The sequence below is a fragment of the Vipera ursinii genome, assembly GCF_947247035.1.
Source record: "Vipera ursinii genome assembly, chromosome: 1".
NCBI lineage: Eukaryota > Metazoa > Chordata > Lepidosauria > Squamata > Viperidae > Vipera > Vipera ursinii.
The window spans coordinates 180,044,107-180,058,594 of NC_139512.1; the positions used below are offsets into that span (position 1 = coordinate 180,044,107).

General features: G+C 40.0%; 2 protein-coding genes across 6 annotated transcripts in view; both read right to left on the bottom strand.

The window, feature by feature from the left end:
* KANSL1L (KAT8 regulatory NSL complex subunit 1 like) overlaps positions 1-3,562 on the bottom strand; it is a 70,062-nt gene extending 66,500 nt beyond the window's left edge. For all 3 annotated transcript variants that reach the window (XR_014491422.1, XM_083354451.1, XM_083354453.1), the window contains exon 1: positions 3,167-3,562. The gene's annotated coding sequence lies outside the window, so the exon portion shown is untranslated. The remainder of the gene's footprint in view (positions 1-3,166) is intronic.
* Positions 3,563-7,368: 3,806 nt separating this feature from the next.
* Positions 7,369-14,488, bottom strand: part of ACADL (acyl-CoA dehydrogenase long chain) — a 34,970-nt gene continuing 27,850 nt past the window's right edge. For all 3 annotated transcript variants that reach the window (XM_083354745.1, XM_083354743.1, XM_083354744.1), the window contains 3 exons: positions 13,684-13,811; positions 10,130-10,216; positions 7,369-8,077 (listed from right to left, as the gene is read on the bottom strand). In XM_083354745.1, the coding sequence (XP_083210871.1) occupies positions 7,984-8,077; positions 10,130-10,216; positions 13,684-13,811 (309 nt within the window). In that variant the 3' untranslated portion in view covers positions 7,369-7,983. The remainder of the gene's footprint in view (positions 8,078-10,129; positions 10,217-13,683; positions 13,812-14,488) is intronic.

Here is a 14,488-nt window from a genome sequence, read left to right on the forward strand (position 1 = left end):
GAATAACAGATAGGGAAATCAATTCATTCAACAAATAATCACATTTTAGCACATAATATATGCTATTATTATTTTCACTGTATTTGCTAAGCATGATGGCATAAAGTGTATGGATATTCAATGTTTCCAGAATAATCGAATTTCCCTTTTGGGAAGAATATAAAAGCTGAAATTTGAACCTAAGAGATATTGTGTTATTAGCAATATGACTCTAACAAATTAAAAAATCCAATTGAACACTGATTTACTTCTGGAAAATTATTTTTTTCTTCTTACACATTTTTAGATTTATTGTCTTTTTCAGAATATTTGTCATTTTCATCTTAGTTGGATAAGTTTGTTTTCAGATACACACTTAGAGAACAATATGTCAGTCAATATTTTGTGTCAATATACTGAAAACACATGTAAACACAAAACATATTTTTCTCATCTTAGGAATTTTCAAAATCTTAAGAAAAATTATATACCAAGATCACTCTATCCTTTCCCCTGGTAAAATAAACAGTAAACAGGGAGAGAGGAAGACAAGAAAGGGAGGGAGGAAGAGAAGGAGGAAGGATGGAAGAGAATGAAGCGAATAAGGAAGAAAGGAGAAAAGACATTTCTGACACGCTGCGAGTTTCAATGGTGAAGCTGGCAGGAAGTCCAAAAGCGCCCCCCCCCCTCCAGCTTGCAATGCTTTTTCTTTTTGCCTACTTATAATCATTCTGTTTCTGTTTATGCAAGAAAATATCTCTGAAATAATAACCAAGCAGTTATCTAGTTTAAATTAAATGTGAATTGTCATTTGTAGAATATTCACAGGCTACATGTACTATCTATCCGTGCCCCAGATATGCAACAGCAATCTCTTTTTTTCTGCTTTGTCTTCATCTGGCTCCCAGTCTATGCCTACAGAAGCCTTAAAACATCCTTAGTTACAATGGTGTTAAAAGTAGTCTTTCCCCCTGTACCTTGACATTAGTTTGGCTCTTACTCTGGCATAACTCATCAATAACTGTTAATGGCAAGTCATGTGATATTTTGTTAAGTCAATAAGGTTGGTTCAGAAATACCCTCTCTTTTGATCCTTGGTGTTCTGTTCCAAAACCACTATTTGAACACTAGGACAGCCTGGTTCTTTCAAACTGTGTTCTCTCCCTATATCCACAGGGACTCTGAGCCAATCTCCAGTTTGGAAAGCTAGACCGGTCCAAATAGGAAGCTGGTCAGCAATGGTGACAGAGACTACAGTGTGTAAGGAGAGTAGTCTTCTTTGTGCTGCTTCATGGGACAACTCTTTTTGCACACTAAACCAGCAACCAGAAGGAACCTAGCAGATGACAGGCTCCCTTTCAACCTAACTCACTCGAACAAATCTGAATTTTTAACAGTTGGTTAATCAATCATTTTAGCCATCTTTCAAACCTTACCTCCCTTGCCAACCCCAGCTCAATCTCATATCAAGGAGATGGGATGCAGGATATTTTCCCACGAGTTGGTGATATTTGTTGGAGGGGGACAAAGCTGGGAGGAATCCACCAATTCCTGTCCGTAAATGAGGGCAACGTGTATACAAGCAGGGGCAGAATATTATATGCAAGTATTTTGTTAGCTAGAAACCTATATGCAGGCCAAGAAGCAACAGTGAGAACTGGACACAGAACCACTGATTGGTTCAAAATTGGGAAAGGAGTCCGGCAAGGCTGTATACTGTCACCCTGCCTATTTAACTTATATGCAGAGCACATCATGAGAAAGGCAGGGCTAGATGAATCAAAAGTTGGAATTAAGATTGCCGGAAGAAACATCAACAACCTAAGATATGCAGATGATACCATTCTAATGGCAGAAAGCGAAGAGGAACTAAAGAGCCTCTTGTTGCGAGTGAAGAAGGAGAGTGCAAAACTTGGATTGAAACTAAACATTAAGAAAACCAAGATCATGGCATCTGGCCCTCTCAATTCCTGGCAAATAGATGGGGAAGAAATGGAGGTAGTGACAGATTTTATTTTCCTGGGCTCCAAGATCACTGCAGCCAAGAAATTAAAAGACGCTTGCTTCTGGGGAGGAAAGCCAAGGCAAATCTAGACAGCACACTAAAAAGCAGAGACATCACCCTGTCAACAAAAGTGCGTATAGTCAAGGCTATGGTCTTCCCAGTTGCAATGTATGGCAGTGAAAGCTGGACCATAAGAAAGGCTGAGCGCCAAAGAATTGAAGCCTTTGAACTCTGGTGCTGGAGAAGACTCCTGCGAGTCCCTTGGACTGCAAGGTGATCAAACCAGTCAGTCCTAGAGGAGATCAACCCTGACTGCTCTTTAGAAGGCCAGATCCTGAAGCTAAAACTCAAATACTTTGGCCACCTAATGAGAAGGAAGGACTCACTGGAGAAGAGCCTAATGCTGGGAAAGGTTGAGGGCAATAGAAGAAGGGGATGACAGAGAATGAGGTGGCTGGATGGAGTCACTGAAGCAGTAGGTGTGAGCTTAAATGGACTCCAGAAGATGGTAGAGGAAAGGAAGGCCTGGAGGAACATTGTCCATAGGGTCGCGATGGGTCGGACACGACTTCGCAACTAACAACAACAAAATTTTGTTAGCTGAAAAGCTGGTGGATAGCTCTTTTATTAGGCTGTGTTTAAGAGTCCGCTGAATCTATTTTCAAACAGCAGCAAAACATCGAATTTTATACATCCCGTTACTACGGTACTTATGAAGACAGATAACTTCAGTCAAACAGAAATAGGCTTCGGCTGACCATCACCTGAACTTGTTAAGTTCCCTCTTTCCCGTAGCCAAGATCGAGTTGAATCAGATCTGACCCCCCCCCCCACACACACACACAGACACACACCGCCCTGTAGACTCTTCTAAATTACGAGAACTAACACTGCTTCCCGAACCTGAGGTGCATTCTTGGCAGGCTGTCCCCACATCTCCTTCTGCCTCATCGTAAAAAACGGCCCCCCCTCCCTCGCGCCCCCGCATGGCGGCTCTTTCTCCGCCCCGCCTCCATCCAACCCCAGGGCGCGAGGCTGCAGCCCTCCTCCTCCTCCTCCTCCTCCTCCCCCCCATCGGGCCCCTCTCCTCACACATTCCTTGGGCGCCGCCACGCCCTCACCTCCACCCACACCCCGGCCGGCGTCCTCCCCAATCCCGCCTCCCGTCCCCCGCCTCCTTACCGCCTCCGTCCTCTCTTCGCTTCGGTGCCGTTACGGCGCTGCTCAGAACTCTACGGCTGCCTCAGGGGTCGTTTGCGCTTGCCCTCGCGCGTCCCAGCGAAGGCGGGCGGGGTGGGGGGAGGGAGGAGAAGGCCGCCGGGAATCAACCGCCTCTTCCCAAATTCCTGAGGCAACCGTGAAAAACAACAGCCTCCGCCTGCACCTCTCCCCAAGCACCGACTTGCCTGCCAACTCCGTCCGTCCGTTGGCGGGCTGCTTCTCTTCCTCCTGTTGCTTCAATTTCGCACAGAGTCCCGTTCGCTTCCCCAAAACAAAAGCAGCGGCGGCGACGCCTCCCTCGTCCCTCCCATCCCACTTGGCTCCACTCAATTCTCGCTTTTCCAAACAGCCGCTCCAGTCCAAGTAAGTTGCCTCAGCAGCAAACAGGCAGGAGCGAGCGGGCGGGCGGGCGTTTGGGCGGGGCAACCGAGGCCTCCGCTTGGACTCGGCCGCCTAAGCCAGCCAATGAAAAGCCAAGGAAGGCGGGCCTATGCAAAGCACACAGCGGCGGGTCTTCGGGATTCTGCCAGGGAACCCAGCCGATCGCTTCGGAGTCAGTTTCGAACTTGAGCCCCGTCCGGCGCTTCTCCCGACTTTTCCCTTCTCGGTTTGATTACGCGCTGGAGCTGCGCATTCGAGGATTAGGAGGGTACTGAGCGGACGTAGTTAAACGCTTAACATCGTAGCCAAATCTATCCCAAATAGCAGCATTGGTCCGTTGCTCTTCCGTTGTTTCACATTTAAGGACATCCTTAAATGCTACTGACTGAACACTTTTCTGGCTCCTTCAAAAACGCTGGAGGGGTACCGTAATAGTAATGAAAACTCCATGACCGACATTTTTTTTAATCAACAGCTTTGATAGCAATGTGCAGTTCTGGAGCACCCAGATTGTAGCACCACCATTTCTAGATACAATATTCTTGGAGAGTACTTTGAACTTAACCTGTAAAGAACAGAGATAGCATCCCAGCTATTTGATGAAACAGAAAAGGGATATGGTAGTTCCCTGCTGATAAAGAAATAATTGCAGAATTGTAGGAATAGTATTAGGAAACAGACTAACAAATGTCATTGAAAGCAATAGTCCTGGGGCATTTTTAAATCTGAAAAATCCATCATATCCATAAAAACGTATGCCACATTAATTGTGGTCTTTTATGTGCTAATGTGAGTAGGATGCATTCATCTTTCAAAGAAGCATGAAGTACTGCCGCAAAATTTTAGCTATCCTGATATATTTTCTGAAAACAACTCTATTAGGCATGGTTTTTATACAAGATCCCAACTTGGCAATTTTCTTCAGAGCACAGAGGAAAGCACAAGAGAATGAGCTTAGCTGAGGAAGCAAAAGTAATGGGCATTTTGGAGGACAGTAATACTAGAGGTCTTGATTTTGAGGTAATCTAAAACTGAGTATCATATGCTGTACTTTTTAAAAATGAAACTTAAACTCAAGCAATAAGACCAGAGACATGTACAGCTCAGTCAATAAAATCAAAATGGTGGTCCAAACTAGGTGATTAAAGCACCATCCTTTGTTATGTCCATGCTGTTTGTGATTAACATTAAATTGCCCAGTTGCACTTGCCATTTTTTGACTTTGTTGACCATCTCTGCAGAAATCCTAAAAAATAAAAGTAGATCCCATGACATAGGAACATAATGGGGGAAAAATAGACATAAATGATAGTTCCTAACCAAGGAGGTTTTAAAAGTTCAATGAGATGAGAAAGGGATAACAGAAGACGCCAATGTGACAATCCAAAACAGCTTAATGAAAATCTGAACATAAAAAGGACTCATACACAAAACAGAAATAATATCAGGTTACAAGTGAAGAGAACAGAGAGATTGTCCAAACTGTAGGACTGATATCAGGAAATTAACCTTAGCCAAGGTTAAAAAAGGATGCTAAACCTAACCAAAATGGCTTCTTTGGATACTGTATGTTCAGAATAAAAGGAATCTGTGTACCAGCTACTCAGTGAAGACAATAAACTGCTAACATGTAATAAAATACAAGATTACTCAATTCCTGATTTTTTTCAGTTTTCCCTCCAAAATGTTTATGTTCCAACAGGAAATTATGAACAGGGTAAGATTGACATCTAAGACTGACAGAATCAGGAAATATTACTTTACTGTTTTTTTCAGATCGAAATGAATTGCATTCCAGACTGTCTAAGGCAGGGGTCGGCAACCTGAAAAAGCAAAAGAGCCACTGGGAACCGGTTCCATCACACATAAAAAAAGTGGGAGCCGCATGCGTGTGTCCATGCATGCGCAAAAAAATGTTTTGCGCATGCGCAAAATGTTCTGTTTCTTGCACGTGCGCGGACACGCGCGGTTGCCACTTTTTTATGTGTGATGGAACCGGTTGTGCGGCGGCGACGGCCCGTTTGCAGAGCCGACATTAATCTGGCACCCAGTCAAATGGTCACCTCCTTATTGTGATGCCATCTTTCAACCACCCGCATAAAATTTTCTGGCAAAGCTTCCATAATCTTAGAAATACAGGGAGAAAGAAAAGCAACACAGAGCGTGAGCCTTTTGTTTTTTCTTTAGAAGATCCTGTTGTTAAAGTGCTCTTTTCCCCACGACATAAAAGCCCAAACCTTACAAACTGGCAGCCCTCCTCCATTGCATCAGCTCTCTACACAACCTAGTATTGTGCTGATTAATTTAAAAAGTCCCGGAGAGTTCTGAGGAACTTGCTCCCCAACTTTGACATTTCCCCATTTCGACAAAATGGCAGAATCCCACCCCTCTTCTTGGTGCCATTCGATGCTTTAATAACTACGAGAAAGGCAGAAATTTAGCACGATCAGCTAAATACTGGCTGCCCCAGTATTTCTGCCTCCCACGCAGCAGAAAGAACACAAGGGGCGAGACTGGGTGGAGGGGCTAGCAGAGATACGACAAACTGTTGAAAGAAGCCCGATTCCCTTTTCTTTACCCGCCGTGATCGCGGCCTCGGTCACCGAAGCCTCGCATTCTCCCAAGCAGAAAAAGGGGACCTCTGTGTGCAACTATGTGAAGGGTAGCGCTGAGAGGCCCAACCGCGCCTACTCTGAACTTTCCTGCTGCTTTGTGGCTATAAAAAGAACTCCCGGGACGCGCGCACCTCTCGGAACAGGCAGTGGCGCCGTCCCTTGGGAAAGCTGCCGCGGCCTGTTTGCAGGCGGCCGCGTTCCTCTGAAGGCGGCAGCTCTGCAAATGGGCCACAGCAGCGCGCGCACCTCTCTAAACGGGCGGTGCCACTCTCCATTTGGAGAGGTGCGCGCACACCACTGCCCGTTAGAAGAGGTGCGCGTGCACCGGGCAACTGGGAGCCGCAGGAGATGGCTCAAAGAGCCGCATGCGGCTCCGGAGCCACGGGTTGCCGACCCGTGGTCTAAGGTATGGCTGAGCCCCTACATATTATCTTTGAGAAATTCTAAACAACTGAAATGCCAAACAATGGAGAACAAATTTTCCTTTCCAATTTCTATTGGGAGATCTGTCACCTGCAAGTGGGAAGTGATGCTGTTTTCAAGATTAGTTGTCCTTGCCATACCGGGTTAAGCTGAGGGAAAACGTACCTAATTGGAGAATGTGATTTATGATGGTTAAGCAAAGGAGGGAACTATGCCTTAATATTATTGTGCTCAGGGGAGGGGAATCTGGATTTTGGCTTTATCAAAGTATTGCCGATACTTTAACAACAAAGCCCCACTTTCCTAGTGACCCTTGATGAAATTATGAAGGAGGGTTTATTTTTATCACCAGTTCCGAATTTGTGCAAATGAAATTTCACAGGAGGCTCTTTTGGGGATAGAAAACCTGAATTCTATCTATATGGTACTTGGCATGGAGTCAGGTTTTGGGCAACATTATGGTGCCTTAACAGCTTTTGTTATTACATCACAGAATACGATACATAAGATTATGAAACATCATGAAGTGGATAATAGAATAAAATTAATGCTGAACAGATGTACTCTAATTTGGAGGCCTCTACATTTTTCTTAAACTTTATAAGTCTGTTCTGTATGGTTGTCACATTGCCTGAGTTCATATATTCCACTAATTCATAATATGGCTTGATTCTGGTTTGTTATATGAATTCAATCTGTTGTTGTGGAATAAGGTTAAACACACAAATCCAACAAATTCTCATTTATTCAATAAATTATGGTTAAACAGTGTCAGGGAATTATAGTTCAGCCATTCAGTTGCACCATGCTAAAAGGACTGGCTCCTTTCATTAGATTCTTTTGTGTTGTATTATGTTTAATTTGAGTACATAGTCATATAGTCTATTAAAGACTTTTAAGGTAAATAATGCCTCAGAGTTCTTTGAAGAGTTCATCAGAAACGACAGCAATATTTTAAAAATATTTTAAAAAGAAAATGTATTAGAAGTAAATTCACATTCTATTATTTTGAAAAAAAATCCATTATGTAAGTTTCTAGAGTTGGCATTTCCTCTGGCACCCAAAATTTCTCTAATAGGTAGCGTGTTAATTTTGAATGTATGGTCACAGTACATTGCATCCAGAGTAACTTCAGAAGTTTGAGAATTGTTAAAAATACAACATAGTGTTTTGCATTGTTCAATATGAATTTTTATCATCAGTGATTTAATACTGAACATTCAAGGTCAACCTGAGAAAAAGGTTTTGTTATTCATGCTTTACAACTTTTAAAAGATTATGCCATTTCTTCTGTTAGTCATATGCTGGGATTTTGTTTTCATGAAATTTAGTTTTCTATCAGGTAAAATGGAACTGCATCTAACTGTTGCTTACAATATCTCTTGCAATGAGCTCTTTCATTATTTCGTTGGTACCACCATAAATTGGCTGAACACGAGAATCCACAAAAGATCTGGGGGAAAAAAGATAATGAAGCATATGAATTAAGCATACTAATACTAATAAATAGAAATATCTTATGTCATAGGATATACCTTTTCCTACCAAGAAATAATCTTAATGATGACCTTATTAATGGTGATTGGTAGCTTTTACGATAATGTGAAATGCAAATTTTAAAGTTTCTGCAACCTTGTTTTCCATAATACAGGGAGTGCAGAATTATTAGGCAAGTTGTATTTTTGAGGATTAATTTTATTATTGAACAACAACCATGTTCTCAATGAACCCAAAAAACTCATTAATATCAAAGCTGAATATTTTTGGAAGTAGTTTTTAGTTTGTTTTTAGTTATAGCTATTTTAGGGGGATATCTGTGTGTGCAGGTGACTATTACTGTGCATAATTATTAGGCAACTTAACAAAAAACAAATATATACCCATTTCAATTATTTATTTTTACCAGTGAAACCAATATAACATCTCAACATTCACAAATATACATTTCTGACATTCAAAAACATAACAAAAACAAATCAGTGACCAATATAGCCACCTTTCTTTGCAAGGACACTCAAAAGCCTGCCATCCATGGATTCTGTCAGTGTTTTGATCTGTTCACCATCAACATTGCGTGCAGCAGCAACCACAGCCTCCCAGACACTGTTCAGAGAGGTGTACTGTTTTCCCTCCTTGTAAATCTCACATTTGATGATGGACCACAGGTTCTCAATGGGGTTCAGATCAGGTGAACAAGGAGGCCATGTCATTAGATTTCCTTCTTTTATACCCTTTCTTGCCAGCCACGCTGTGGAGTACTTGGACGCGTGTGATGGAGCATTGTCCTGCATGAAAATCATGTTTTTCTTGAAGGATGCAGACTTCTTCCTGTACCACTGCTTGAAGAAGGTGTCTTCCAGAAACTGGCAGTAGGACTGGGAGTTGAGCTTGACTCCATCCTCAACCCGAAAAGGCCCCACAAGCTCATCTTTGATGATACCAGCCCAAACCAGTACTCCACCTCCACCTTGCTGGCGTCTGAGTCGGACTGGAGCTCTCTGCCCTTTACCAATCCAGCCACGGGCCCATCCATCTGGCCCATCAAGACTCACTCTCATTTCATCAGTCCATAAAACCTTAGAAAAATCAGTCTTGAGATATTTCTTGGCCCAGTCTTGACGTTTCAGCTTGTGTGTCTTGTTCAGTGGTGGTCGTCTTTCAGCCTTTCTTACCTTGGCCATGTCTCTGAGTATTGCACACCTTGTGCTTTTGGGCACTCCAGTGATGTTGCAGCTCTGAAATATGGCCAAACTGGTGGCAAGTGGCATCTTGGCAGCTGCACGCTTGACTTTTCTCAGTTCATGGGCAGTTATTTTGCGCCTTGGTTTCTCCACACGCTTCTTGCGACCCTGTTGACTATTTTGAATGAAACGCTTGATTGTTCGATGATCACGCTTCAGAAGCTTTGCAATTTTAAGAGTGCTGCATCCCTCTGCAAGATATCTCACTATTTTTGACTTTTCTGAGCCTGTCAAGTCCTTCTTTTGACCCATTTTGCCAAAGGAAAGGAAGTTGCCTAATAATTATGCACACCTGATACAGGGTGTTGATGTCATTAGACCACACCCCTTCTCATTACAGAGATGCACATCACCTAATATGCTTAATTGGTAGTAGGCTTTCGAGCCTATACAGCTTGGAGTAAGACAACATGCATAAAGAGGATGATGTGGTCAAAATACTCATTTGCCTAATAATTCTGCACTCCCTGTATTTCTAAAATCTATATGGCCCTAAGCTTCCTGGGAATAAAGATGACAAGTATAATTATTAAAGCTCATGGAGAAAAAAGAAAGGAGGTAAGATTCACATTTGCTGCTTACTAAAAAGACAAAATGTAAAGGGAAGTTCATACTACCTGAAAATCTAACTGCAATAAAAACCTGAGCTTGCTGCTCACACTGTATGAGGTAAGCTGACTGGAAAAGTAAAAGATTCCTGAAGTATTTATGCTCAATTTGTTCAACTAAACTGCATGGCTAACAAAATAAAAAGAGTAACTTACTTTGCAATTGGGTATTCCCACATATATCCCCATCCTCCATGAAGCTGCACACACTGAGTAGCCACATTGTTTTGGAGATCAGAAGCCCTTAAAGTATAGATAGATAAATCTATTTCAAAACTATTTGAATTGTTATGTTTCAGAAACTAGTTGAAATTATCACTTCCATTTATCTAGCTGCCAAGTTTTAACAGCTAGCAAAAATATTTTAGCAATCATGCAAAAATTTATATGATTTAAAATCCCATTTTAGCAATAGCAACTGAACAAAAGGCTTTTAAATGTAGGTTTAAATTTAGCAAGATGTTCATTATACATAAATGTTCAATACAAAAAATTGGTTTATCTTCTACTGAAAATGTTTTCTACATCAGTTTAAAGTATGGAAAAATTATCTATACCAAGTAAATTTTCTATTTAGTAATAAAATCTCCACAGCACTATATGAATATATAGCTAAAATCAAATTCAAAAGAGAAACAACTTTAAGAAAGATACTTTGAAGATTACATTGGAGAGCAAGATAAGCATGTCATGAATGGCAATACCCAAAATATATATAGGTACAGCCATAAATAAGCGTTCTGCATATTGCTGGAAGTACAATTAAACAGGTATGTACAACTGCAGACAGATGAATGATTTCCTTTTAAACTATAATTGCTTTTCTGTCGGGTGCTTCAGTACAATATTAATTTATAAGAGACAAACATCTCAAGAAAAGTGTTTTGCTCTTTCTCTTAATCTTACATCTCACTTCTTTTACCCATGTAGTTAATTTAATCTGGCATCAGTACACAGTATTTCCTTGGATGTTTTCTTTTGGTGAAACATATGTTAATATGTAACAGCAAAAAATTCCAATAGCTGTTTCTGGCTAATGAAAAACTGAACTGTAAGGAATTTAGGTAAAGCTGTCTTATGTAATGATGGACTGCTTTTCCAGTCAGATTTAAGAAAAATTCTACCTGTGTATATATGTGCAGTGTGTGTGATTGATATATATATATATATATATATATTGTATTTAACACATTGTTAAATAACTATTTTTTCCATTAATTTAATAATGGATCCGAGAAATGTTTAGTTCGTTCATTTTGCATTGCTATAGAATTCAAACTTTTAATATGATAGTCATTTTTCCCCAAGAATCATTTAGAATATAGACTCTTTTGTCAACAAAATCTTTCCTAGGAAATCAGCTAATAATAAAGTTCAACTGAAAGCCTGCCAATTAATCATCCCTCTTTAAAATCAATGCAGAACACTAAATCAATGTAGTATCCTACACATAAAGGCCCTCAAAATATTTTATTTAAAAAAAATAATTCACAACTTTGCATTGCATTCTGGGCATGTAGCCTGAATTATTCCTGCTTTTTAACATGAGTTTATAATATAACAGCATAATGGAGCTGGAAGAGACCTTGGAGATTTTCTAGTCTAACCCCCTGCTTGAGCAGAAAATCCTATATCATTCTGGGCAAATGACTGTCCAATCTCTTCTTAAAAACTGATAATCATATTTAAAAAATAATTAAAAATATAGTTAAAATGTAATAAATGATGTGTTTAAGATAAACCATTAATCATGGTATCAAATTGTTTTTTAGGGATAATGCATTTCTCCAAACCAATAAATATCACAGAAACTGCTATTCTTTATCTAATGCAATATTTTTAGATATTACAGATGCTATTCTGGATGGCATTATGTAGATATCAAAATGTCTATATACTATGAAATAGCCAGCAAAAACATCATACTGTACTCCATATTTTTGTACCTTACAGTTTTAATTCTCCCCTCCAACTTGCTAATCTTTTGTTTTCCTGCAGTAAAACTAACATCCACAAAGATGGAAGGAATCATTGAGGTCCTTTCCTTCTGTTTTGTGCAGGAATCTTAATTCACAACAAATGACTTTGGAGCTTCAGCTTGAACACAATATATAGAAACCACCGCCCCTACTCATATGGTTAGCATTTTTTTCTTAACATTCCACGGGAATATACAAACATGTAACTTAAATCCATTAATTCACGCTAAGCCATTTTAAACTATAAACAACAGGCTCTGGCCTTTCCTATATGACACCCTTTCAGGTATCCAAAGAGTCAAGAAATGTGCACGGAGTTGTTGGATGAAAGTGCATAGGTGGATGAGTTATTTACTCCAGCAACTTGCAACCTTCCCTGCCAGCTATCCCATTGATTTTTCTGGGGAAGCCAGAAGGAAAGATTGTAATCATGTTATCACAGAGCACTTGGCAACCAGTTGTCAGAGCAAATGGACTGCCAAGCGCCCAGATTACAATCACAAGACTGTGGGGTGCTGGAACAACCAGAATTCCAGGGACAACTGTAACTACCATTCGCTTAGCACCATTGTAACTTTGAACTGTCACTGAATGAATGGTCATGTCAAGGACTATCTGTATTCCAAAGAACGTGATGCGCTTCAGTGTTCAGTTGAAAGTGTTTTGTGTGTGTTTCAAATTATTTCCCATCTGTTGACCAATGCTGGGTGTCTTGTTTAGCCATATCTATCTGGAAAACAAGGAGGGCTTACTAAATTCATGAGCCTCAGCAGTCTATGTGTGTGTATGTGAGAGACCATTGGCCCAACCTGCATGTTAATAAACTCCACTTAGAATGTCATGTCTGTACATGTCAGCAAACCTATGTTTTCATGTTCTGCTTCCTTATTAATGAAAGAAATCTATTTCAACTTTTACAAAGGTATCAAATAAAACATGGGTTAGGACTGAGATACAGCTGCTAAAAAGATGCTATGTTGGGATGCATAAACAGGTCACCAAGTTTGATCAACTGCCCTGATCAGACCCATTTGGAGTACTGAGTGCAATTCTGGATACCATAATTTAAAAAGAATAATGACAAATTGGAACAGGTTCAGAGGAGGGCTACCAAGAAGGTGAAAAGTCTGGAAACCAAACAGAGTCAGTTCAATAATCTGGATATATTTCACCTATAGAATAGACAGCCAAGGGAGATATGAAAGCAATCTTCAAATGTCTGAAGTGTCAACTTACAGAAAAGGGAGTGGATTTATTTTCCATTGCCCCAGTGGGCCAGACCAGAACCAATAGGTAAAAACAAAGAAGAAATTTCACACTAGACATCGGAAAGAAATTCTTCAGTGAACAAGTTGTCAGCCAATGAAAGAAGCTGTCAAACAACATAATGATTTCTCATTCACTAGAGTTCTTCTACAGAGCTGAGTGGTCATCTATTAGAGATGCTCTGATGGATTTTGCAGTGAGCAGGGAATTGACTGGATTATTTCTATAGTTCCTTCCAGCTATGATTCTAATGAAATCTTGTTTAAAGCAAAACTAAGAGTGCTCATTTAAAATTATTTATACATATTGTTCAGAGTGAAAGCAACAAAATAGAACTGAAAATAGGGTAAACCATTTAAATTTTCTGCAGAAAGTATTTGTCCCTACAATTCTCGAGTACAATATGAGATTATATTTATTGTCACTATTCAGATTTAGAGCACATATATATGACAACAGACATACCAGTATTTGGCCATTGAAGCAGTAGCAGAATCCAGGCATTTCCGTGAATGAAGATCAATACAATTGTCCAAAAATGTCCGACCTACACAAATCTGTGTTTTCAATTCCGCTAACTTGTGTTGCACAGTCTTTCAATTGAAAAGGAAAAGATAAAATGTATTACCTTCCGATACTTGCAAGACATTATGAACATTCCAATTATATCTCCGTAATAGTTGGGAATATTTTGCAAAAAATAGTCTTTTATGTTCAAAGACAGTATCCATAGAAATTCTTCAAAATTTAAAATATATTTACTGTCTCAAAGCAAACTAACACTTTAATCATATTGAAACTATGTATGTAAAAAACATTTAAGCCTTAATATTTATAGGTAGTCCTCGACAATTGTGCCCAAAATTTTCATTGCTAAGCAAGACAGTTAAGTGAGTTTGGCCTATTTTCACACGTGTTAAGTGAATCACTGCAGTTGTTAAATTAGTAACACAATGTTAAGTGAATATGGCTTCCCCATTGACTTTACTTGTCATAAAAGTTGATCACATGACCCTGGGATACGGCAACTGTCATAAATTGGCAAGCATCTGAATTTTGATTACATGACCTTGGAGATGCTGCCAAGGTTTTAAGTGTGAAAAACAGTCATAAATCATTTTTTTCAGTGCTGCTGTAACTTCTATCAGCCACTAAATGAATGACTGTAAGTCAAGGACTACCTGTATTTGGTGGGGAATGGAACCCCACCACAATTCTTTCCGAATTTAGTAGATACAGTATTAGTTATATGTTAGATTGTGGAAGGATT